The sequence below is a fragment of the Phasianus colchicus genome, chromosome 1 (genome assembly GCF_987193195.1).
Source record: "Phasianus colchicus chromosome 1, bPhaCol1.hap1.1, whole genome shotgun sequence".
Lineage (NCBI taxonomy): Eukaryota > Metazoa > Chordata > Aves > Galliformes > Phasianidae > Phasianus > Phasianus colchicus.
In genome coordinates, this window is record NC_143436.1 from 11,242,787 (window position 1) to 11,266,159 (window position 23,373).

At 33.7% G+C, this 23,373-nt stretch overlaps 1 protein-coding gene and 1 long non-coding RNA gene across 9 annotated transcripts in view; one reads left to right on the forward strand and one right to left on the reverse strand.

Annotated features, from left to right (window-relative positions):
• CACNA2D1 (calcium voltage-gated channel auxiliary subunit alpha2delta 1) overlaps positions 1-23,373 on the forward strand; it is a 359,292-nt gene that overhangs the window by 305,740 nt on the left and 30,179 nt on the right. For 5 of the 8 annotated variants that reach the window (XM_090135242.1, XM_090135250.1, XM_090135255.1 and 2 more), the window contains 10 exons: positions 671-720; positions 2,293-2,382; positions 4,001-4,069; positions 4,895-4,969; positions 5,931-6,005; positions 13,712-13,783; positions 14,921-14,992; positions 18,180-18,241; positions 20,342-20,418; positions 22,348-22,408. In XM_090135242.1, coding sequence (XP_089991368.1) covers positions 671-720; positions 2,293-2,382; positions 4,001-4,069; positions 4,895-4,969; positions 5,931-6,005; positions 13,712-13,783; positions 14,921-14,992; positions 18,180-18,241; positions 20,342-20,418; positions 22,348-22,408 — 703 coding nt within the window. Of the gene's footprint in view, positions 1-670; positions 721-2,292; positions 2,383-4,000; positions 4,070-4,894; positions 4,970-5,930; positions 6,006-9,513; positions 9,571-13,711; positions 13,784-14,920; positions 14,993-18,179; positions 18,242-20,341; positions 20,419-22,347; positions 22,409-23,373 lie in introns of all 8 variants that reach the window. The other 3 variants (XM_031591457.2, XM_031591373.2, XM_090135262.1) reach the window with 2 other exon arrangements.
• Positions 13,657-17,488, reverse strand: LOC116227970 (uncharacterized). The gene is made up of 2 exons (XR_004166693.2): positions 16,926-17,488; positions 13,657-13,839 (listed from the first exon to the last, which is right to left on the reverse strand). It is a non-coding gene; the product is annotated as an uncharacterized LOC116227970 (long non-coding RNA).

Sequence of the window (23,373 nt, forward strand, 5' to 3'; positions counted from 1 at the left end):
TTACTCTTGCCTCTCTTGTTCTGCTCTCCTTTCTCCTGATTTGTGGTCTGAAACTGGATCTTGGATCAGGAGCTTTATTTCTCTTTCTTTTCAGTCTTATTGATGAATATGGGCAATATTTTTGATTCAGACAAATAAGAGATAATATCGATAATGAATAAAGACATTTCTGATGTTCAGTTTAGAAAAAATGCTGGATATGTTTTTTTTTTGTTGTTCTTTCCAGATTGCCTTATGTTTTTATGCTGTAAACTTCAGTACTGCAACAAACTATAGCTATTCTTGCTTTCTTATACACATACATTCAAGATATAATTCTGTTGCTATCACAGTGCTTTGAAACAACCATTAAGTATGCTGGCACTTCAAAGTAACTGGGAGTACAAGAATACAAATTCAGTACATTATCCTAGTTTTAAAAACAACTGACAAAATAAATACATAATACAGTCTTGCTGCTGAAGAGTAACTAGGTTGGCCTGTATGGCATGTGTGTCCATGTGTTGCTGTGGCATTGACAAAAAAAGTGTTTTATTCATACATGGTACTTTCTATAAAGTTTCAATTATGAGTAAATTATGAGTAATTATGAGTAAAATTAAATTCCTTAAGATGAAGAAACTAGAATTGTATTATATTAAGACAGTGTTATTTCTGTTCCCCATTTTAGGCTATTATTATGAAATTCCATCCATTGGAGCCATAAGAATAAACACCCAGGTAAGCATGTTTACAAAATGCAGATACAGTTGTAACACAAAAAGTAGGGTAATTTCTGTTCTAAACTATTTTCCAAGGTAGAGTACATTAAGAATGGAGAAAAAGTTATGGTTTTCATGTACATATGCAGTTTTATTCTCTTAGAATATTCTCATTTATTTTTTCCTTCTGCACAGTTACAGCCAATTTACAATGTGATCTCGGTTACCCTGGCCAGCTAGCCCACAGTCGCTTGCATGCATGCAGGTCATGCTAGCATCCTCTAAAACTGTCTGGACACATGCACACAACCTAAGGTTTGAAATAATCATCATCCTGTAACACTTTTCAGACAAGGGCTTTGTTCTAGGATCAGTTTTCCTCCTTGCCTTAGATGGCTCCTCTTTGATCCTGAGATTTGGCAGCAATTTTCATAAAGTTCTTGAAAACCAGAATTTTTTTTATAAATATATAACCTTTCTAGACAGGTTTGCATTGCATGGAGAAGGCAGTGGGTCTGTATAAGGGCATAAATCTGATAAAATCTCTGAACACAACTGAACAGAAACAGTGGCCTGATAGAGTCCCAAATATTTGAGAGGTTCCTGAGTTGGTCTAACCAGTCTGGACAGACAGCTTTTCCTTTCAAAATTCAGGGACAATTTAGAAGACACAAGTGCAGATAATTAAGGGCACAGGATCCTGGAATTACATGATGTGATCCAAACTGACAGTGTAGATGGACCAGATATTTTTTTCTGTTGTGTGAAAGTTCATGTATTCAGATGTCCAGAAAAGTAAGGAAATACCACAGCAGTTATTTGTCTTTCCAACACCAGCCATGACATTTTTTTTTGCAAATAAATAAATAAATAAATAAATAAATAATTTTTTGTCTTGATAAGAGTCCTTCGATGCCGTTAAACTCTTCCAGATAGTGTCTGGCAAGAAATATCCCTAATATTTTAAGACAGATTGGAAAACTTGAAGAAGAAAAGAAGTTTGATGGCAACCATTTCCAAGTCGGACCAGAAATTTTATAACTTTTAAGATCACCAGCTTTATCTGCAATGCAGAACTAAAGGAAGACAGGGACTATTCACATTTAAAAATCTGAAAGTTTAGTTTCTATAGGAGTTGCTGTTGTAGGTTCTTGTTGTAGGACCTCACATGGTGATTGCCACTCACCCTCCACTATCTTCCTAATTGAAGGATCTGTGATCTGCCCGTAATTTCATTGCTACATTAACATCTAATTTTTGAATAGATATAACTGTAATTTTCACTTCATGAAAAGAGAGCAGTGGTTATAGATCTATATGGTCCAACTGTGATAGAGCAACTGACATTGAAATACAGGAATTGTCTTGGCAGTGCATACTGCAGTCTGAAGACTGAGATGTTGGGTAGTAAAATTATAAATAAATATGCAAATAAAATACTTGTGTTAGTGGTGAATGTTGACTTTTTCACTAATCTTTTTCTTTTTTTTTATGTTGCTTTTATTTTCTTACTGTTATTAATGTTCTTATGCTGTTTCTAGACATGAATCTAATAACTGCTTTCTGAAAAGTTTCTTGCACTTTTTGGCAGGAATATCTGGATGTTTTGGGAAGGCCAATGGTGTTAGCTGGAGAGAAAGCCAAACAGGTCCAATGGACAAATGTCTATCTGGATGCTCTGGTATGACTGTTATTTATTAAAGTAAAATTCTTGGTCTGTTCGGAAGAAAGGTATAGGATATCAGTTAGCATAGGGCTCCATTCTCCACAGTCCTAATGACTTATTTTTTTTATTATTGCAAACATAATATTCTTCCATTTCCAGCATCTGAACACTTCAATAGAACAACTTTCTGAACAGCTTGTGCCAACATCCTGTTTTTTGCTTGCATCTGGTATTTTCATTGCTGTTTTCAACTTTAACAGAGAAAAGCAATTCTACACACAGATCCTTAGGTGGAAGTCATCAATGTTCACAAATTAACAAATACAAACAACAACAACAACAAAAACAGTTATCCAGTTTTATACTTGTGCTGCAGTAGAGATCATCAGTTATATTACTGCTGTGGAGGGTTTTTTGTGTGTGTGTGAGGCGGGAAGGGGGGGATTTGTTTGTTTGGGTTTTTCTGTGTGAGGGTTTTTTTTGTATTTGTTTTTGTTTTTGTTTTGTTTTTCCCCTGGGCACTCAAGGGAGAATTAAACCTTTCAATTTCACTGGGTATTTTTACAAATTTTGAACAAAAATCTTTAAATTACCATAGTTCTAATTACTTGCTTGCTCAAAGCAATGATTTCTTTAATTGGACAGTGCATATAACTGGAAAATAAACAAAAAGTTGTTTGAAATACTTTCTTTACTGCTAAACATATCACAAATCTTGTAAAACATATTCAGGGAAGTGCAAACAGCAAAGTATTATTAGCAATCTAATCTGTTCTTCTAGATAACCTCCTTCTGAGTAACTCTATCTAGACAAAAAATACTGTTAAATGGTCATCTGGAAATGGTCACATGGTCATTAATGTCATGTCAAAATCCACATCTTCCTGTCAGTTAGCATTATTGTAAATTTTTATCAGTACATCATAGAACTGAGCACGATACACAGGGGAACCCGATTTTCTTTGGAATTTCAATGACCAGAAGTTCATTAACCATGTTTTCTGGGTTACTGTTGAGATACTTACTGGAAATATAAAGGATGTTGTGACGAAAGTTCTTATTTTCTGTACATATCCTGTTGTAAAGCCAAAGATAAATTTGTAACTAGGAAAAGAAAGAGTTCTGCTTACTGAAGAGAGTGACATCTGAAAACCTCTATCATGTCACTGTGTGTTTTCATTGGGTTAATTCAGTCTTTCCTTCAAGTTTCCTGTATAAGTGTGCTTTGTAAACATGTTTGTAAGTCTGTATATAATCATAGGCATATTTGTGTGTGTGCATACATATGTATTTATAAAAAATAGGGCATTTTAGTAATAATACTTATTAGGTGGAGACCAACCCATACTAAGCTATCAGAGGTAAAGGTTGAAATCTGTGGACTTTCTCATCATGGAGGAGGGCACAGATATATCTAGTACCCGTACAGCATTTTCTTAAGTCTTGGTGTTAGCAGCAATTAGAATTTGTAACAGTGTTCACTTGTAACAATGGTTCTGTATCTTAAGCAACCTCCTGTATGGCTTTCCCTTTTTTTCTTTTTTTTTTTTTCCCCTGATCCCTATTTCCTTATGAATATTTGTTACTAAACTGAAAAGTCATTTTATCTCCTCTGTATGTGTTTATTTCTTAGGAGCTGGGACTTGTGATTACAGGAACTCTGCCTGTCTTCAATCTAACAAAAGAACAAAACGGAAAAATAGTAAGCTGTTATTTAAAGCAAGCAAGCAAACAATTAAATTTAATGCTAAGCTCCTAGAAAAATGTGCATTTCGATAGAACTTTCTACAATTTAATTGTCTTATATGTCAGAAATAAATAGGTCATCTCTTGTTCCCTGTTAATATCTTGGGAACAAGAAAGTTCAGGTCACTCATTTTGTTGTTCTGAGTTTCAGGGTATGACATTCCTTGTTTTATCTCTATGACCTGGTGGCAGTGTGAATGAGCAAAGTGCTCAGGAGATGGGAAGTAGAAAGTGACATTTTTTAGGCCTTGCCAGGAAGGGAAGCCCAGATAAATATATAACAAATCTGTGAAGCTGTGACGATTCAGGGTAAAAGGCAATGATGCAGACTTTAAATGTATTAGTTGTAATTATAAAAAATAGCACTGTGGGCACAGGCTAAGATCTAAGTATTAAGTTTCTCTAGTGCTGTTACAGTCTAATAAGTTTAACGGTCAGCAGCCCAACCTGAGGGTGTATTAATAGGTCTATATGGATGCTAGTAACTCACAGTAGTTTGACAAGCAATATGGTTTGCTTGTTTTGTTCTTGCATTTATAGTTTGTTCACCCAGGAAAGCATGCATTATCACCTTCTGAAACAATCTCCACACACTGTACTAAATTATGTATATTATATTTAATCACATCGGTTATTGTTAAAAATATTTAAAATAGGCCCAGTAGTAAATAGGCAACTTTTGTCAAACAAGTGATGAAGACAAAATTTAAAATCACTGACTCTCAGTTATCCTGTATTGTAAATATGTCAAACATGACCTAACATTTTGGAATTTTGCCAGAACCAGTTGATTCTTGGAGTAATGGGGGTTGATGTCTCTCTGGAAGACATAAAAAAGCTGACACCTCGATTTACGGTGAGTTGGTTGTGTTGGTAGTTTTTCTTTATGTATGATTTATGTAGATTTCTTTGTGTGCTCTTCATCAGTCATGTAGCAATGACTGGATGTGAGTCAAAACACCAGCAGGCTTCTTTTCATATACTCTTTTCCATTGTTGCAGATTTTCTGACCAGGCAAACCCAGGCTTCTGTGTGAATTGTCCATCAGAATCCATCTGTAAAAGCTAATTTTACACTAGGGGATATATTCCAAGTATTTATTATTCTGTAGCCTTAGGCATTGCTGTTCAGATGACTGCTTGATTCTTACCAGAGTCCAGGTCCAGAGTATATAATTAACTATCGCTAATAATAATAATAATAATAATAATACTTATCATTTTTAGAGGACATTTATTTGTAGAAAAATTATTAAATATATGTCTGTCTATACACTATTCAATATGATTGATTTCTATATTTAGACATCTAGCTAGGGAATTTCTAAGAAAAATACCCATTACTGTGGAAAACTACATCTGGGGAAACAAAGGAACATCATGAATTTTACCAAAGGCAAATACAGAGTCTCCCATCTAGGATGGGAAAATCCCATGCCACAGTACAGTCTTTGGGCAGACTGCCTGAAAAAGTAGGAAAGGAACAGCGGGGTTCATAATGGAGGACAAGTTGAACAGAATTCAGCAATAGGTCCTTCTAGGAGAGGTCAGCTGTGTAGTGAGCATATTCAATACACTTCCTTCAGTGAAGGATTGGGCCCTTGTGAACTCCAGATCAGCACAAATTATTCTCCTATATTTATGATTCTAAAAGAGGAAACATTTTTTAAAAACTTTTCTCTGGATTAATATCTCACATACTTCATGATGCCTTAAGCCATATATTTTCTTCAGTGTAACTATTTCTGGAAAGCTACTGGTTAATCTTTCTTTATTACTTCAGAATTTACTACGCTAAACTTCATTTCTTTCTTTCAGCTTTGTCCAAATGGATACTACTTTGCAATTGATCCTAATGGGTATGTGCTACTTCATCCAAATCTTCAACCAAAGGTATGAGAAACTTTCTAATTTTGTTCACTGTAATATGGGGACATTGTGAGAAGTAGCATGAATAAATAAGAACTGCCTAAATTATCAGATAAAAATAATAAAGAATTCTCCGTTGCAGGGTGTCAGGAAAATCCCTGGTATATGTATGGCATCATCCAAATCCACTTAGGTAGCAAGAAGATGAGCATTGATTTTTGTTGAATTTGTTATAAATGAAATAAGAAAGATGTATATTTTACACAGACATCTATAAATATGAAATAAGTATTTCAGTATATGTACTAACAAAGAAAAACGAAAGAACAAACAAAAAAACAACTAGAGATAGGTGTAATATTACAAAAAAGTTGTACTGCGTTACAAGATGCCACTGAAGCAAACTCAAGGGAGTTTACTAGCGTTTATTATTTGATGTTTTCTTATTTCAGAAGTTTAATACTTACAAAACCACAGAAATCAGGGACAAGTACACACTATTTTTACTTGTATTTTCGTATTTGTTTCTTTGCTTACTTTCTGTTTACCAGAGATGAAACCTGAGCTGCAAAGTTGGAGTGGATCAGACCATTTACTCTTTCCCAGAATGCTATATTTTAATTCAACTTATGAAAAGTCTTTCAGACATAAAATCTATCTAAATCTAATTAGGATGTAATTTTGCTCAGAGTTCAATAAACTTTAAAACCCAAATTTCAGTCTAGTTTATATATAATAATAGTAGTCTTAATCCTGTATGAACTGATAAATTACATGTATTGCCTTGTGGAAATTGCCTCCTTGGCTCTGATGAGATACGTCAAGATGAATGGCTGAATGTTTTTCAGAAATCAAAACTTCAGTCTCTGTTTTAGTGAAGGATTGCTCCATGTAAACAAATCTTCTGTTTAGTGGAATATTTCAAAATGCCTTAATTCTGTGAGAAAGAAACTTTGAGCAGTTTTGTCCTCAAGTTGTTCAGAATACACAAATACATCATTCTACAAGAGAAAAATGGTTAGAGCTGAATTAACAAAAACAAAATAAATAAAACCACAGTGAGTTGATAGAAATGTATGGATAGTGTACTAATAAAAAATCTAGAATTAATGATGAATCACTGTAAGTACTGAACATTAAAGAACATATCTGCATAGTTCAGGTATCAATATTAAAATTTCTTATTTAGACAGTTTGAACAATCTCTGGGAAAGATAAATGCAAGTTGTGAGTACAACTTGAGGCAAGAAAGGCAACTGTTCTCTCTTGTTTGTTCACCAGAATGTCCTACTATAGCTATAGAAAGGTAACAGAACCTTTGTTCAGTATTTCACAATATTTAACTACCAATGGCAGAGAATAAATGAAGAATTCATTTACTTTATGATTCATTTAATTCTCAAGCCAAGGGAATTTGAATTATGAATATGTGAATTAACTTTCTGAAGTAATGAATGCGTTTGAAATCTTTTGCTAAGTGTGTACGATAACACCAACAACATGCTTTTGAAGAAGTAACTTGATCTTAGCTATTGATGGAGTATCCCTACTGATTTATTTCAGGAATACCCCTTTAAAAAGAAAAACAAGAAAAAGACTTTGTTTAGATTTTAAAAATTTACAAGCACTTCTATTTCCATATAAACACATTTGATTTTCATGATGTGATAAACTAGAAGTTTTGATTTGATGATTATGCTTAATGAATGATTCTTTGACAAATATTGCATCATTCTCTTCCCTAGAGATTAATAGAAATTCAGATAATGGCAGGTAGTTTACCTTTTCCAAATAAAACTAGAATTTTGTTAACAGAAGGAATATAAAATGAAGCAATGTAGCATTCTTCTTTTAGGCATCATCTTGTGAGGAACTAATGAATACAGGCTGTGTTCACCTCATGTGCAATTATTCTACAGTGTAACACTAAAGTGTAAAGAACTTTTGTTAGAGAACGAAAAACTCAGTTCCAGCTAAACTTAGACAGACTGCAGACAGTTATGAGGAAACTAATTATCATGGTTTCTTTGTGTAGGTGCCTTGTGGTTTTTTTTGTTTGTTTGTTTTGTTTTTGTTTTTTTTTTAATTAAAATAATATAGAACAATATTGATTTAGAATATATTGAAAAAATGGTATTTTATGTGATGTGTTTTATGTGATAGAATAATGTCTAAATGTAATATTAAGCATATGCATTATTATTGTTATTGTTATTAACAGTTACACAGACTAGACTTTTTCACTCCCAGTTTGTTTGGGGTGGTGCATGCTATACAGACTGATACAAGAACTACGTTTTAAAACTAAGGTACACTATAAAGAAAGATGTATTTAGAACTCATGGACTTTCTTTAACATGTCATATTAATTTTAGTTGAACATCCTGGTAGCCATTAACGTATTAACTAACAACATCTTAACCCTCTTTGGCAGCAATTTTTCAGTAGGTGTAAGCTAAAACATAACCACGTCTTTACCTTTGAAGAGGTGAGGGTGTATTAAACTTTCAGTAGTACCTTCTTCTGAGTGTCTTTCCTTCTGAAAATCTTATCTGAAATCAAAACTGGTTCAACACAATATTTTGGGAAATTTTCTTGCAGTAGCATCTCTCACACACACACACACACAAAGCCTTTAGAAATTCTGAACTTGTAAATCTGTTTCTACAACTGACAAAAAATTTTAGACAGATTGAAAACAGGTAAAAAATCTGAGAAACTTTCCCTTGTGTTTTGTTTTGTGTGTGAAAACTATGTCAAAGCATAACATTGGAAATATTTTTTAACCTTTCAGTTTAATACAGTTTTAAACTAAATAAAATATATGTATTTATAATTTTATATTACACTTTTAAACAAATAATTTTATATTTTTTCTGCATATGTACTCTGTGTGTGTTTTCTCATTGTCCTGAGAAAGAGCAGGTGCCTGTCTTGCCAAATAAATCTATCCACTGGATTGAGTGGTTAGTTTAAATTAAGTATACGTTAACAAGATGATTTCTAATTAGATAAGATTTGAAAAACAGCAGATAATTCTATTTTTTTAATCATTTCTAAGGATTAGCATTCTTTTCTTCATTCTCATTATGGTTCTGATCAAAATCCAACTAATGATAATTATAAAATCACACATGCTTTCAGTATGGTCCAGTATTTGGTCCTATGGTTTACCTTTTTGAAAGAAATGTAAGAGGAATGTAGATATAAGAGCAGATAGAACTGTAAACAAAAGGTGCAAAAGGTGAAACTTCTTTTCCACAATTTAGTTCTGGCAGAGTATGGTGGGAGGGAAAGCTCTGTTAACTTAATTTACACTGTTTAAAATTTCTCTGTTTTTTGTTTCTCTAGACCAAAACCTGTGTGCAATTCTGACATTGAGTTCAGAATTCCTGAACAGAATGAGGGTTAGTCCCTGGCTCCAGTACATGTGCACTGTAGAATATAGATGTGTAGGAAAGATTTCACTTCTACAAGTGGTCTGTTTATTAATAGTGTAAAAAAGTAAATTACTGCTTTTTTGTTACTTCAGCAAATTGGTGTGGGCATACCAAAAGTTAATTTGAGAAAAAGGAGACCCCATGTACAGGTAACTTTGGATGGAGGTGATTAGTGCGCTAGAATGCATAGGCCTGGAAGTACATTAGAAAGCTTCTGTCCTGCTTACTAGGAAAAATCTAACTAGAGAACTGTTTACTTTGACAAACAGCTTCCAAAGCATGAAGCCTGCATCCTTCCTTGTTTAAATAATAAAAAACGTGTTATTGGCTGTAGTGAAGGGTGTTGCATTAAATTATGGTGTTTTACTAATAGGTGATAATTAGAGCCGTGCTGCAAAAATTATCTCAGATTTTGAAATGAACGTGAAGGCTGGGGAAAAAAAGAAGAGAGAGAGAGAGAGAGAGAGAGGGAGAGAGAGACTACTTGTGTTAGCTATGCTTGCATAAACCCTAAGTCAAGAGGGTCATTTTCATGATTTTATTACCAAGTTTAATTGTACAGTATATAACATATAAAAGCTTTTGCTTTTTCCATTGAAGTCAGACTAGCACATATGTTTTACTTGTTATTTACATTAGATTTCTTAGACTAGAAAACCCAGATCCAGAGGATTAACTACCATCAACTTCAAGAGGGAAAAGGAAATTCAGTAAAATTTATGTAATGCAATCCCTGAGCAGAAGACACCTAATGAAAACTCAATAAAAAAAAATTAAAGGATTAGATTAATGATGTTACTGGCGAGATAACAAAATTAGATGCAATAGACCAGGTTAACTTTTTACGTATATGAAAATACATGATGCAAATCCAGTGGCTCGCATAGCAGCATTATTAAAATCATAGTGTAAAATCCTGATCTAGATCAATCGGTGATTTCACTGAGTCTCAAGTGGCTGTATTTATACAACGTCTAGAAGACCGTCTCCAGACTAGATTTTCTGTTTAGGCTGGAGAAATCATCATCAGAACATAAAACATCTCAATATTCAGAGCACAGCTGGCTCCTCAGTGGGTCGCGGTGTGATCTTGCTGTGGCTGGCTTATCCTGGCTGTACCATCTGCTCAGGGATGTGCAGCTCTGGAAAAGCACTGGGCATCCACCCACACTGGAAGCTGTTCTTGTGACTCCCTCTGGGGCCCAGGATTTTTCTGCCTTCTCGCCATTATTTGTTTAAAAACCTAACAGCCCAAATATTCATTAGGATCCCAAGTACGAACACGAACTAGATTCCTCACACCAAGGAATTGAATTCCTTCAATAGAATTTATGAGAATACTGACATTCTCAAAACACACATTTTTTTATATATATTTTTTGTTGCTGCACCAGTTCTTTCTTTCTTTATTTCCTTCTTGATTTGTCATTGAAGTTATAGAACTTTGCCTTTATTTTTTGAGCTGAAAATGGATTGCATTTTCTTCATGTGCATGCTTCATTGCTAGTGATTTACTTCTGTTTTGTTTTATTAAGTTGTGCTGGTGAATGTAGTGGTGCTGTGCTTATTCTAGTCATCTTGTGTGCATGACTGGATAAAGAGAAGAGCAAACTGATCAGTAAGTTTGTTTCTTCATGGCTTAGAATAAATCGTGCAAAATGGCAACCTAGGAAGAATAAATTATGGAGCCCAAACACTGGTAAATACACATATTTTCTGGGGGAGGGAGGGGAGAAAAAAAAAAGGCATAGCGGGGAAACAACATCTTCCCGTTAATATACTGGTCTAGGAATTTTCTATTGTAATCTCTAAGAGATTTCTTTGTGCCTCTAGCACATCTCATATTGTATCCCTATATATGCTTAGTTTACTCATCTATTAAATATCACTAATAAGCACCTTATAAAGAATATGTGGTGAATAATATGTCTTTAAATAAAGAAAACTTGTGAATGTCTACTTGAGTTTTGTCAGACTGTTAGTTTACTATTTGCCTTTGGGACTCCTTAACTATGGCTAGCCCAGGTTATCATTTGAAATGAATATTGACCTTGATTTGATGTGATGGCTTTTTTTTTCTTTTTTTACCATTTCTTTTCTTTGTTCCTTTGTGTGCTGAAATGGAATGTGAACTTCATAAATGCCACTTCTGCCATGGCAATGCCTTCATGCATGCTGTTTGGGTTTGGCCATGCTATTCATTATCCATTGCATGTAAGAAAATGCATTTTTTATTTATTTTTACATTTTAGCTCTTTTGCTATTTATTTTGAGAGTGCGGAATGTTGGGGAAAAAAAACCAAAATGCATTAGAAAAAAGCTACATTGAATGTATTGAATTAGCATAGAGCTTTTTTTTTTTTTTTTTTTTTTTTTTGTATTTAAGTTACTAGTCTTGTCTATCTTGTGTAAATAAGAACATTAAAATTACTTTGAAGTTATCAGTAGGCAAAAATTAGCTAGAATCTTTGTCTGAAATCTTTCCTGTAAATGAATAAATATCTTTACTTTTCCATTAGCAGACAGCAAGTCTGACTTGCTAAGAAAGTGAATAATTTCATATACTCAGAAATATGTATATTTGTACCTTAACAACACGAGGGAGCAATCTTCTAAAACTATTTTGTATTGCAGTCTTGAAAACAAAGACTAGTTTTAAGCACCAGATTATTATGTAAAGGCCTCTCTTATCAGCTATTCAGACCAACTTTCTTCCAGTATGAACTGGGCATACATATATAAATTGTGATGAAACAAGCTTTCATAGAATTGACATGTACATTTGTCATGCATCTTTGCCAGAGTATATTTCCTAGTTCTGTCATGTGCTAGCATAAAAGGAAAGTAAACATCATTTTGAAAGAAGGGACTTCAGCATGTCCCTTAACTTATTATAGCTGGATCACTGAAATCCCCCAAAAACCTACAGATATCTTGAAATACTCCTATCAGCCAAAGACATGTTTTATGTTGTAGTGACATGTTCTATGTTGCAATTATCTACAAGAGAACCAGAACTCATTACATATAAAACTGTGCCAATGTGAAGAAAAAAAAAAAAGTCTTGAGGTCTTTCCATATACAAAACATCCTATTACAAAAATACATGTATTATCAATCAGAAGGAATGCAATAAAACTGTTTCTTTTCCTCCTTTAAAATATCAGATTTAAATGGTTAAATAATAATAAATAATAAAATAATAAATAATAATTTAAAAAAAAAATCTAAACTATTTCTTAAGATCTTTCATTAAGTGGATCTATTAACTGAGTGATGATAATTGAGGATTTTATACCATATCTAAGATTAGTTAATTATATTTGGCTGCAATACAAAATCTAAAGGGCTTAGATAAAATTCCTTTAAGAAAAAAAAAAAGAAAAAAGAAAATAATAGTCAGATTCCAGAGAGTTTATGTGGAACACAGCTCTGTTCATTTAAATGGGAATTGCAACTGGGAAGAGAGCAAAGCCTGCTGACTTGCTGAAGCTAGTTCAGCAGGACTGGACCCAGCACCAGAACAATATGGCAGATGCATACCACTAACTTCTCTGTGCTGGTCAGCCTCACAGTGGATGGTGAGCATCATCACAGCTTCCGTGGGTCTTAACGGTGCCACGTCACAGAATTTCTCTACTGTAGGTTTCCATCTCTTAAATGGAGAGTGCAGTCAAGAGAAATGCATTTGAAGCTGCCAGGTGCTCAGGGAAATTCTATAATGCTCACAATAAAAGTTATTTGTATTTTGTTATGGTAAATCCTTTGTTACAATGGCTGCACCTTTGAGTCTTGAAGCAGTCTATTCCCACCTCAAAACAGCAAGTCTGCATTCTTGCTTTTGGCAAAATTGCAAAGTAGTACAATTATCCCATGTTACTGGTCAGGTAGAAAGCTCTCCCAGCTTTCCCTTCACAGAGTCAGGATGCCTAATGGAATATTCATCCCTAGGCTTTCCCGGACACTTCTTTTCTGACTTTACTGTGGCAAACCAGCAGTAGGCGATGCAACTTCCCAACAGGAACCCCCTGCTTGACAGACAGTGGACAGCCACTAGTTGTTAGGGATAATCTGATTTTGTCTTGCTCACTTAGCCTCTCTATTCAATGAAATAAAATAAATGACAAAGACATAATTCTTCATGCTATAAGAGATAAAAGTTAATGGTAAGTAAGCCCAGTTAAGTAGCTTATTTCAAAATGAAGGGATTGGAATGATTTCTAGGGACCTCTCTGTAACATTACAATATTCAAGCTTTATTATTTGATTATTTAATGTCTTCTGCTTCAGAATCCTAAATCCCAGGAGCCAGTAACACTGGATTTTCTAGATGCTGAACTGGAAAATGATATTAAAGTTGAGGTGAGATTCACTGGTTTCTTAGTTCCTGCTGCTGCTTGTATTTTACTGTATAATACCTGAGAAGAAATATATGTTATAGATTTTGAATGGGAATCTATTTTGCCAAAAGAGAATCAATTTAAAATTTCTCAAGATTATGATCTTATATAGTAATTAAATTACAATGAAATATTACTGCAAATTGATCCCAGTATTATTGTTAAGCAAAGACAATACTTAATATTCTTCTCATTTTTGGAATTCACTATCATTACTATTTAAATAATATTTATTCAGTCTTCTTTATTAAGTTGTAATTTTAGGGAAGATAAAATTTGTAAATTTTTTAAAAACAAGACAGTTTTCAATTGGATGTTAAAATATTACCTGGAATATTAAAAAAAAAAAAAAATTATCTGCAACAACAATGATTTTGACTTATGCAAACTTATTGCTGTACTGGAACTGAGAAGGAACTAACAAAGCAAGTTATTGAAAATGTTGACATCAAAACTAATTCCTATATATATATTTCTTTTATTTATTTTATAATACATTGCAAAATCTTTTTTTTAAAAAAAAAGTTTACTACTGTTCAGAATAGAATGGAGTTTTATTTTAGGTTTTTAGTTTTTAAACAGTCATATTTTCAATTTGAAATTGGTCTTTCATGATGACAATAATCAACACTTCTTGGTATCTGTTGAGTTCTACCTTCACTTTTTAGAACTGCTGCTTCAGAGAGAAATTACTCTCAGACTGGTTTGAAGAAGGTATCTGAAACACTGCAACTAGCTGAATCAGATGTGCTGGGAAGCACTAGAAATGCTAGACTAAACTCATTCTTGTTCATACAGAATTCATACTCTCCCTATTACAGAACATCAAATGTTTTTATAAGATTGTCTTCATAAGCAAAGTATACCAGAACTGTTATTTCATAAGTCTACTAATTCAGTACAAATTCTGATAAAGCAACTTCTAATTAGAAAAATCTGAAAATAGAAAAAATAAAAATAAAAAATTAACAGTTGTGGCTCCAAATGCATTACTATTTTCTATGTATATATAAAATACTTGCGATCGCTGAAAACATTAATCATGTTATATGCGACAACTAGTTTTTACTTTTTAAATTTGTTTTTTTATTGCTAATAGATTCGAAAAAAAATGATAGATGGAGAAAGTGGAGAAAAAACATTTGAAACTCTGGTCAAGTCCCAGGATGAGGTAAGACAGAAACACAGACATTTACAGAAGCAAACAAAAACATCAAAATACAGTGAAATGGTGAAAAGATGTTTACTTTTTTATGTTAGCTAATATTACTTTTTTTTTTTTTCTCCAAGATTTTCATTTTGCTGTATTAGATGAAAAGAAGTAATGTATTTATGAAAGAGAATTGTTCTGATTGTTGATTTCTTTGATACATCATTAATCAGGCAGTTGTTGATGAGCTCTTATACTCTGTTCACCAAGAAGTAGACCCAGCCTACTCCTGTGCGTAAAACTCAAAAACAAGTACTTAATTTGTTTACAGAGATGTTTGAGAAGCAGATTGATGGTTTATATTTCAGTTTAATAGATAAAGTAGTGAGAAAGAAATTAACATTTATATGCCACAAATGAGGCCTATTTGGGATAAGCAAAGTCATTTTACAGCTGTCCTGTGTACTTTTGCTTTCTGATCTTGTGCTTGTTGAGTTCTTTTTAATTTCATGTCCAAAATCTTCACTCCTGACAGATCATTCTGAGTTTTTCTAATAAAACAGATATATTTCGTAGCAAAAGGAAATACTGAAATATGATACGGATCCTTACATGTTTACCTTTCTTCTTTGGAACTTTGATGAGAAGAAATAATGATCGGTTTGCCAGAAGAGCAAATATGGTCTGAGTGTGCCCCACAGTTACAGTTCTAAAACTAAAACTTGAGGCTATTGCAAAGAGTGTAAAACATCTTGAAGTTAGCTGATGTAAAGAATTATCACAAGAATATGAAGAAAATATCAGACAGATAGTACACAACCCTTCTGTGTATTATACTGCAGAGTCTAGGTAATTTGACTCTGTGTTGTGCATGATCTTCTTTCTGATACTCTATTTAGAAAGTGCAGAACTTCATAGACTCTTCTTGAGTTGAGAACTCCACTTCAATGGGGGCAGTCAAATGTGAATGTAGATAGTTTTATTTGAGCAGTAGTGGTAATGATGATCAAGTAGCCATGTAAATGGCAGTGATGCTTTCCTGCTTCTGTTTTTGAGACAAGCGGATTTACCTCAAACTTGACATATTTAAATTGCCCAGTGCAATGCACTTAGAGTCCCATGATCAACATGCCCACATTACTTCTGTGTACCAGCTTTGTGCTGCTTTTCAACTCTTCCCCTTTTCTAAAGCAGAGGCCTGTCCCTATGCCTTCAGCTAGGCTTCTCCTTTGTGCTTTCACGCAGGAGGGGCTCCATCCCAGGCCTTTATTAAGGCTTTACAATCTATAGAGGAATGCCATTGTGTGGAAAAGTTTCACTATTGGAGGACAGTGAATAAATAGGGCTTTCATGGTACAGTGGGGATAAGCCCCATCTGATGTCAGTTCTGCTGCCTCTCTGTTTCATGAACCCATCTTTGCCTCTGGTTTGTTTTTCATGTTGAAGTCCACCTGGAATCTGTGTTGAGGATAAACTGCTCCTGAATGGGGTGCCTTACAATAATATGTCAGACATTTATAGATCTGTGCTGTTGGCTTGGATAAGGAGAAGCTTTCCAAGTCTATGGGTAAAAAAAGAGTTCTGTGTGAGTGGTCAGAAAAGTGAGAAATTAACAGAAAATGACGTTAACATCGTTAGAATTATACAAGAAGTTGAATTCATGGCAAAGAGATCTCAGGCCATGCCCACATTTCTAAGACTTTGTGGTGCATTGTGAAAAGACCAGAGCAGTCACTCCTCCAGCAGTTTACCAGAAAAGCAAGGGAGGGGCAAATTCACATGGGCAAATGCTGGCATCAGCTACAGCATCAGGAGCAACATGATGTTCCTGGGTGCCTGAGAATGTGTCAGTCATGCACAGCCCAGACCACAAACTGTATTTGAATAGAATATCTCAAGCTTTTTGTTCCCAAATATTTCAAGAACCAAATGAAAGTAATTACCCTCTACTTACCTTGCTTCGTGGACCAAGATTTTTTCCTCTGCTTGGACCCCTTAGAGAGAAGGGAGCAGCCAGAGCTGGCCAGCAATGGTGTCTGCTTCAAACTATTGCATTCTCCCAGCTCCAGGCTGCTAGAGCCAGAATAAAGCTGCTTCAGACCGTGAACTGCTCATCACTTAGTATTTGATAGCTTCATATATTTTCTTATAAAAATGGCTGATGTGGTCTGTTGCTCTGTACTGACAGTTGCAGTCTTGAGGCTTGAAATTGATGTCCTTTTTTTTTTTTTTGCTTTTTGGTTTAAGTGTGCATTGCTTCCCTTTTGTATTGCAGCTGGCCCCAGCAGTGTCCTGGGAGATGACCTCATAAGTACAACATAGAAACTGGACTCATAGCAAGCGTGGGTGGGGTGTGCTGGAGTCTTCCAAGGCCTCAGGGGCTTTCCAACTAATGGAGAGGATGCCATAGAAACAAAAGCACTGCCACATTTGGGCTGCTGGGGTATGCAGCAGTGCAAACTGAAGGATCACAAGAACTGAAATAATGTGTAGGTTCTTCGGCAGTGACCAGCTAGGGTGAGATAGAATCAGATGGCTCGGTAATAAAGTAGGCAAGGGTAAATAGGAGCAAACATATGAGGACATCTAATATGCAATGTAGTCTTTGGAGGGAGCTTTCAGCTAATTTGCCTTTAAGCATCCTCGAAGAACTGGTAGTAGAAGCATTTCATAAGAGCCCTGTTCTTCTCTTCCTGCCTTCCCACCTTAGGAACTGTTTTTCTATTGCCATTGTACATCTACAAACCATGGCACTATGCATGATTAAAGGTATATTCAAGTATTTAGCTATTCTTGAGCTGAAGTAATAGTATAGTCACATTATTAAAAATAAATAGGATTATAAGGGTGTCTGTTTACCCATCCTTTTACCTTACATATAAAATATACCAGGACATCAGCCACTAATACGTGCATATTTTTAATTTATTTATTTTTTTTCCTAAATGACTAAGTGATCTACCCTATCATGCTGTACTGAAAAGAAACAATCAGGTAATGAAATGGTTTTGAATCATAAAAGTCAAAAAAGACACCTCTTTTTCATTACCGTGGTCATTTTCACACTTTCTTTTTATTACAGTGAAAGAAAGGGCATAGACATATACTTGTGGAACCTTTTATCAGTAAATGTAATGTTGCAATGCAAAAGCTGTTTCTTGAAGCTTTGGAATTAATAATTAGTTTATTCATTAATATTTTTTTACAGAGATACATTGATAAAGGAAATCGAACATATACGTGGACCGCTGTGAATGGCACTGATTACAGGTAACTCATCTCTGTTCTCTGATTTTGTGTAGTTAAATGTCCTTTTCATTTATTTTGGTTAGTATCTATTACGTTATACTTTCTACAATAGTTAAATCAGGGCAAGTCATCTCACCTGTGGGATTTGCTGGATTCCTTTAAGCATTTGCAGCCCAGAATTGTGACTCTGTGTAAGGACCAGCACCTCAGTTTTCTTGCCAGCTGTTGAGATTAACAACTAGTGCATTTCAGCATGCAGGAAAAAAAAGGATTTTATGGTTGAATCTTATTTTCTCCTACTTTCTGTATCGTTACTTTGATTCTTAATTGTACACTTTCTCTTAGATTTTTCCTTTTATTTTATAATTTTTTTGCATTGCCTCATGTTTTTGTTTTTAATATGCATATTAGAAGAAAGATGCTATATTTTCATCCAAATAAAAAATGGAGCATATAGTTCAGTGCAAATCTCTTACAATCAGTGTTGCTTATATCATGACATTGCTAACATACCTACCAGATCTTAGGGGTAGGAACTGTGCTACTGATTTTCTCTGAAATTTATATCTATTTGTGACAAATTTTAACTAATTAGAACCAGTACTGCTGTGTCACATATGAATGGCAGCAGGAGCAAGTGAAGGGTTTTGTAAAAGCTTGCCCCCCTTGAATGCAACATTGTTGTGTATGTCATTTCAGACTCAATCACACAGGTTTAACTAGATGGTGCAACTACTGAGTCAACTTTTTTTTTAATAAAAATAATATTTTTATTGTGATGAATTACAGCAGTTCTCATCTGAGCTGGTTTTCTACTATGTTCTATACAAGTGTACAGCCAATACGAAAGCAAACATGAATTTGTAAGCAAAACCAAACAAAGCAGTTTTAACAAGTGAACATAGATATAACATTTTATCTTTTTTTCATTACTCCATTTTTATGTTCTACTACTTCTATCATTACATTCAGTGGAAAGAGGATTTTTTATCATAGTATGCCATCTAGCAATTGGTAAAGAATTATATTTGATTTACATGCATTCTTAATTCAAGCTCCCTGGTTTGAGATTCAGCAATATATCCACGGAGTCGCATTGCAGCAAGCCTATTACACATAAAATTATAGATTTTAATTAGCAATTTCTGTTAGCAGTAACTGCTAATGGCAAGTAAACTGCAAGTGATTTCCCTAGAGGAGAATTCGTAGAAGGCTATCACCAAATATGCAGAGCTCTCACTTACATGTGCCATTTAAATAGACTGTATCATAAAAAGTCATCTCATATATGGCCAATTGTACAAGTTCTTTTTTAATGTTAATTTCTGCATTAGAAACCATGGCAGTTCTGCATTCATAAAAACTGAATAAGAATGCAGTCTGGGAGATGATACCTCTTTAGTGATGATTTACACCTCTTGTCATTTACATACCTTTTTTAAAACGGAGCACTTCTCACTTCTACATGTGTATAGAATTAGTGGCAAGAAGGGATCTTATTTCTATGTGTTTGTTGGTTTGTTTTCAAGAAAAATATATGTAAAATAAAAGAAATCCTCTGCATTGCAAATTTTAAATTATTGCAGTGTGATTTCAAAGGTTATTAGAAGTGACCTCATGATTCTGAAAAATATTGTATGGCTTGAATGTAAAGTGAATTTAAATACCGCTAGATATTTTTCCTCATATGTGCCAGTAGGTGTTTTATATTTTTCAGAGTTTGTCTACATGCTGCATGCAAGTAAGTGCAGTATTATATGCTGTTTTTTACAGTCGATCACCATGTTGACTTGTGCTAAATTTTGATGTGAAATGTGTTAGAGAAAGATACAAGAAATCATGATTTTTATTATTTGCAATTTTTTTTTTTTCTTTTGAAATTTATCCCTTATCCGTGAAGGAAGTGCATTTATGCCTAAATGTTTGACTTTTGATCGTTTGACATTGTTGTACCTACCTGTACCTATTACAAAGTATGAGGCTGCTATGTCTCCATGTAACTATTTCATCACATGAGGATCCAATTTCCAAACTTCTTAAAAGGTTTCAAAACACTTAAAAGCTGAAATTAAGAAATGGCTGCAAATAACAATTGTTTTACTTATCTGGTTTCTCTTGCAGTTTGGCATTGGTGTTACCATCATACAGCTTTTATTATATTAAAGCTAAAATAGAAGAACCAATAACTCAAGCCAGATGTAAGTATTATGAAGGTTCCCTGGTTTTGTCAAGTATTGCCAAGTCTCAGATTCACTTAAAAAAAAACAAAAATTATGTTTAAAATTCATAGCTTCTTTTGAATTCACTAATGTTATCATAATGTACCCAAAATCTGGAGCAATGATTCTAATTCATTGTAACATCCAAGGTACAAGAAATATTCTATAAAGATAGAATATGTGCAGGTACCCAGTTTCACTGACAGTCCCTTTCCCCTTGCTATGTACCTATAGAATCATTGCTTTGTGTATCCTCTGTTGCTGTCTTTTTAAGGGTCTGGACACCATTTTTTTTCACTCTATTAGCTAAATACTAGGATATGGACTATATTAGTAGAGCTTATTTTATCTTATTTACAGTAGTTGCAGTATCATATTTAGCAAATTATGTCTGATGCCTGTAGAAATAGATAAATGTAAAAGCATTGTTTCATTTGGCTTGCAGCTAGGTTTTTGTTTTGCATTCTAAAGATAGTTTTAGTGGATGGTTGTAATATATATATATTTATAAGACTAATTTCAAGACATTTACAGATTCTGGAGAGGTAATTGGGAATTATACTTGTGAGTATTGAAAAGCTTTTCATCCACTAGATGTAGTTAACTAGATCTAAGTAGTAGATTTGCATAGTGATCTAGATAGTAAACAAAATAGAACTCAGCACATCCTTTGTAAAAATGTGCAGTTAAGGTTTGAATAGCTGTGAATCTCTCTGACAGGTATAAACTGGTAGTTTAGAGAATACTTGACGAGCACTAAATCAGTGTCCTCTACCTTCACTTCCTTGGTATGAAGATTTAAAGCAAGTTTTCAATAATCAGAGATTTATTTTCATGACTTTGTCATACCATAAGTAGTTTAAAATTTAAGTTTTAGTGAGTGAATGCAGTTTTTTTTGTTTGTTTGTTTTTTTGTTTTGTTTTTTTTTTTAATGGATTAGATAATCTGGTTTTATACTTACATGAATGTAACCTACAGAACAGACCCTTGAAATAGCCACCATGGTGGCTAGCACAGAAGGTACTTGAGAAGTGATTGATGAGGACATATTCTCCACTGTTCAAAGATGTTTGTCTTTTTTCCAGACTAAACTGTACATAAATTGAACCTTTGATCTTTCTATGCACAATATTTTTATTCAAGGGATTGTTTGAATAAAATATTGTTTTGTGACCCCTTTTGCTTTACCCTGTTTTTTTCTGTTTCCCTGCTTTCTCTTTCTGATGGATAGTGACAATCAAAAAGGGCAAGTATATTCTTGTTGCTCAATTTCCTTCTGTTTACTGCAGTTGAAATTTTTCACTTGTATTTCTATTCCTACCGGACATTCTCCTCTGTATTCTTCATCTCAGGACTTTTCCCATTGGGTACCACAACAATAGAAAATAAAAAAAGTTGTTAAGTGTTTTTCTATTTTCATACATATTTCAGTATGTTGCTAATCTCTACTCCTTGTTTGTCTGGTCCTTTCACCTGGTATTCAGTAATGCCAACTTTTGAAGCCATTATTTTCAGGTAGCACTGAAAGTGATGTTTACATAGGCAAGGTTTTTTAAATATTATGGCTAAGAGCTCTATAAGCATTTTTCATGTTCTAACAAATCTTTGTCCCAAGTATTTCTTTGTATCAGACTGTAACTCTAATGTAATACAAAATTTCATGCTAATTAAATGTCACCTCTAATTAGGTTGTTAGATACAGTATTGTTGCCAAGTGTGTGTTGTATATAAATATCAAATAATTTCATCCTAAACTGTGTAATACTGATAAGTATGCAGTATATTAGTAAGAAAGTGTTGCAAAATGAACATTTTTATTTCACAAACGCATGCAAAAGCTAGTCAGACATTTGAGAAGGATATTGATAAGTCATTTGCTTACTTGATTTCACTGTTCATCTTTGTAGATTCAGAAACACTGAAGCTTGATAATTTTGATGAAGCTGGCTATACGTTTCTAGCACCAAGGTTGGTTAATTTCCCAGTAGTAAGTATTATTTCAGCAATAAATAGGAATTTGATCAGGTTAAGGATATTAATAAAATAGAGAATTGACAAATGAAATTTTTGAGTTATAAAAAGATAAAAAAGTAAATCCATTTTTTTAAAGATCAGCCTTTTCTACTTGGTAGACAGCATCTTCAGGCTATTATTCATTTTTGTGTTAAATGAAGGGAGCTGTAAAATTTAATGTCATCATTTATTGATGTTTTTAATGGAAGTCTTTTACACATCTGTCTATTTCTCGTGGCTGCATCTTTTAAGATTTTATTGCTTTGTACTCTAGCTTCTCTTTTATAGAATAGCTACCATAATACTTACCTTGATTTTTTTTTTTTTTTTCCAGTTCAAAAAGAAGTGCTTCAAAGCTTTCTATCACTTAAGGATTAATTAATTTTTGATTCATTGAACATAGATTTTGATTGAGTCATTGAAAACTGATTGAGTCAGTTTGTTAGTTCCTTCTTTTTATTCCTGTGAAACTGTGCAGTCTTGGTTGTCTTTGTAATTATGTGTTTATTATAATAAGAGAAACAGCACTCTGAGAAATTAAGTTCCTTTGGAAGTTAATTATGGTAAATAACACAAAGGTGTTTCAAAAATTATTCCATTTCTTTTTTTTATCCTATATAATTCTGAATCCTTTTAAAGTTAGATTCTTTTTGATTGATTCATATGTAAGACAGATGTAAGATGCAGCCTTCTACCTTCAAACATGTTCTGAGAATAACTGTTCAATTTTTCTAAAGGACTGAAGTTATTGATGATCAATTGTACCAATTAGCAGTTTCCAGCAAGTTTTGAATTGTCAAACTGATCTACATGAAAAAACTGTTTAATATGGAGCTTTCTTTAAATGCAAATGGTGGCACAGTACACCAAATCATGCCTGAAATCTTTAAGGTTAATGATAAAATAAGTAAATATTAATA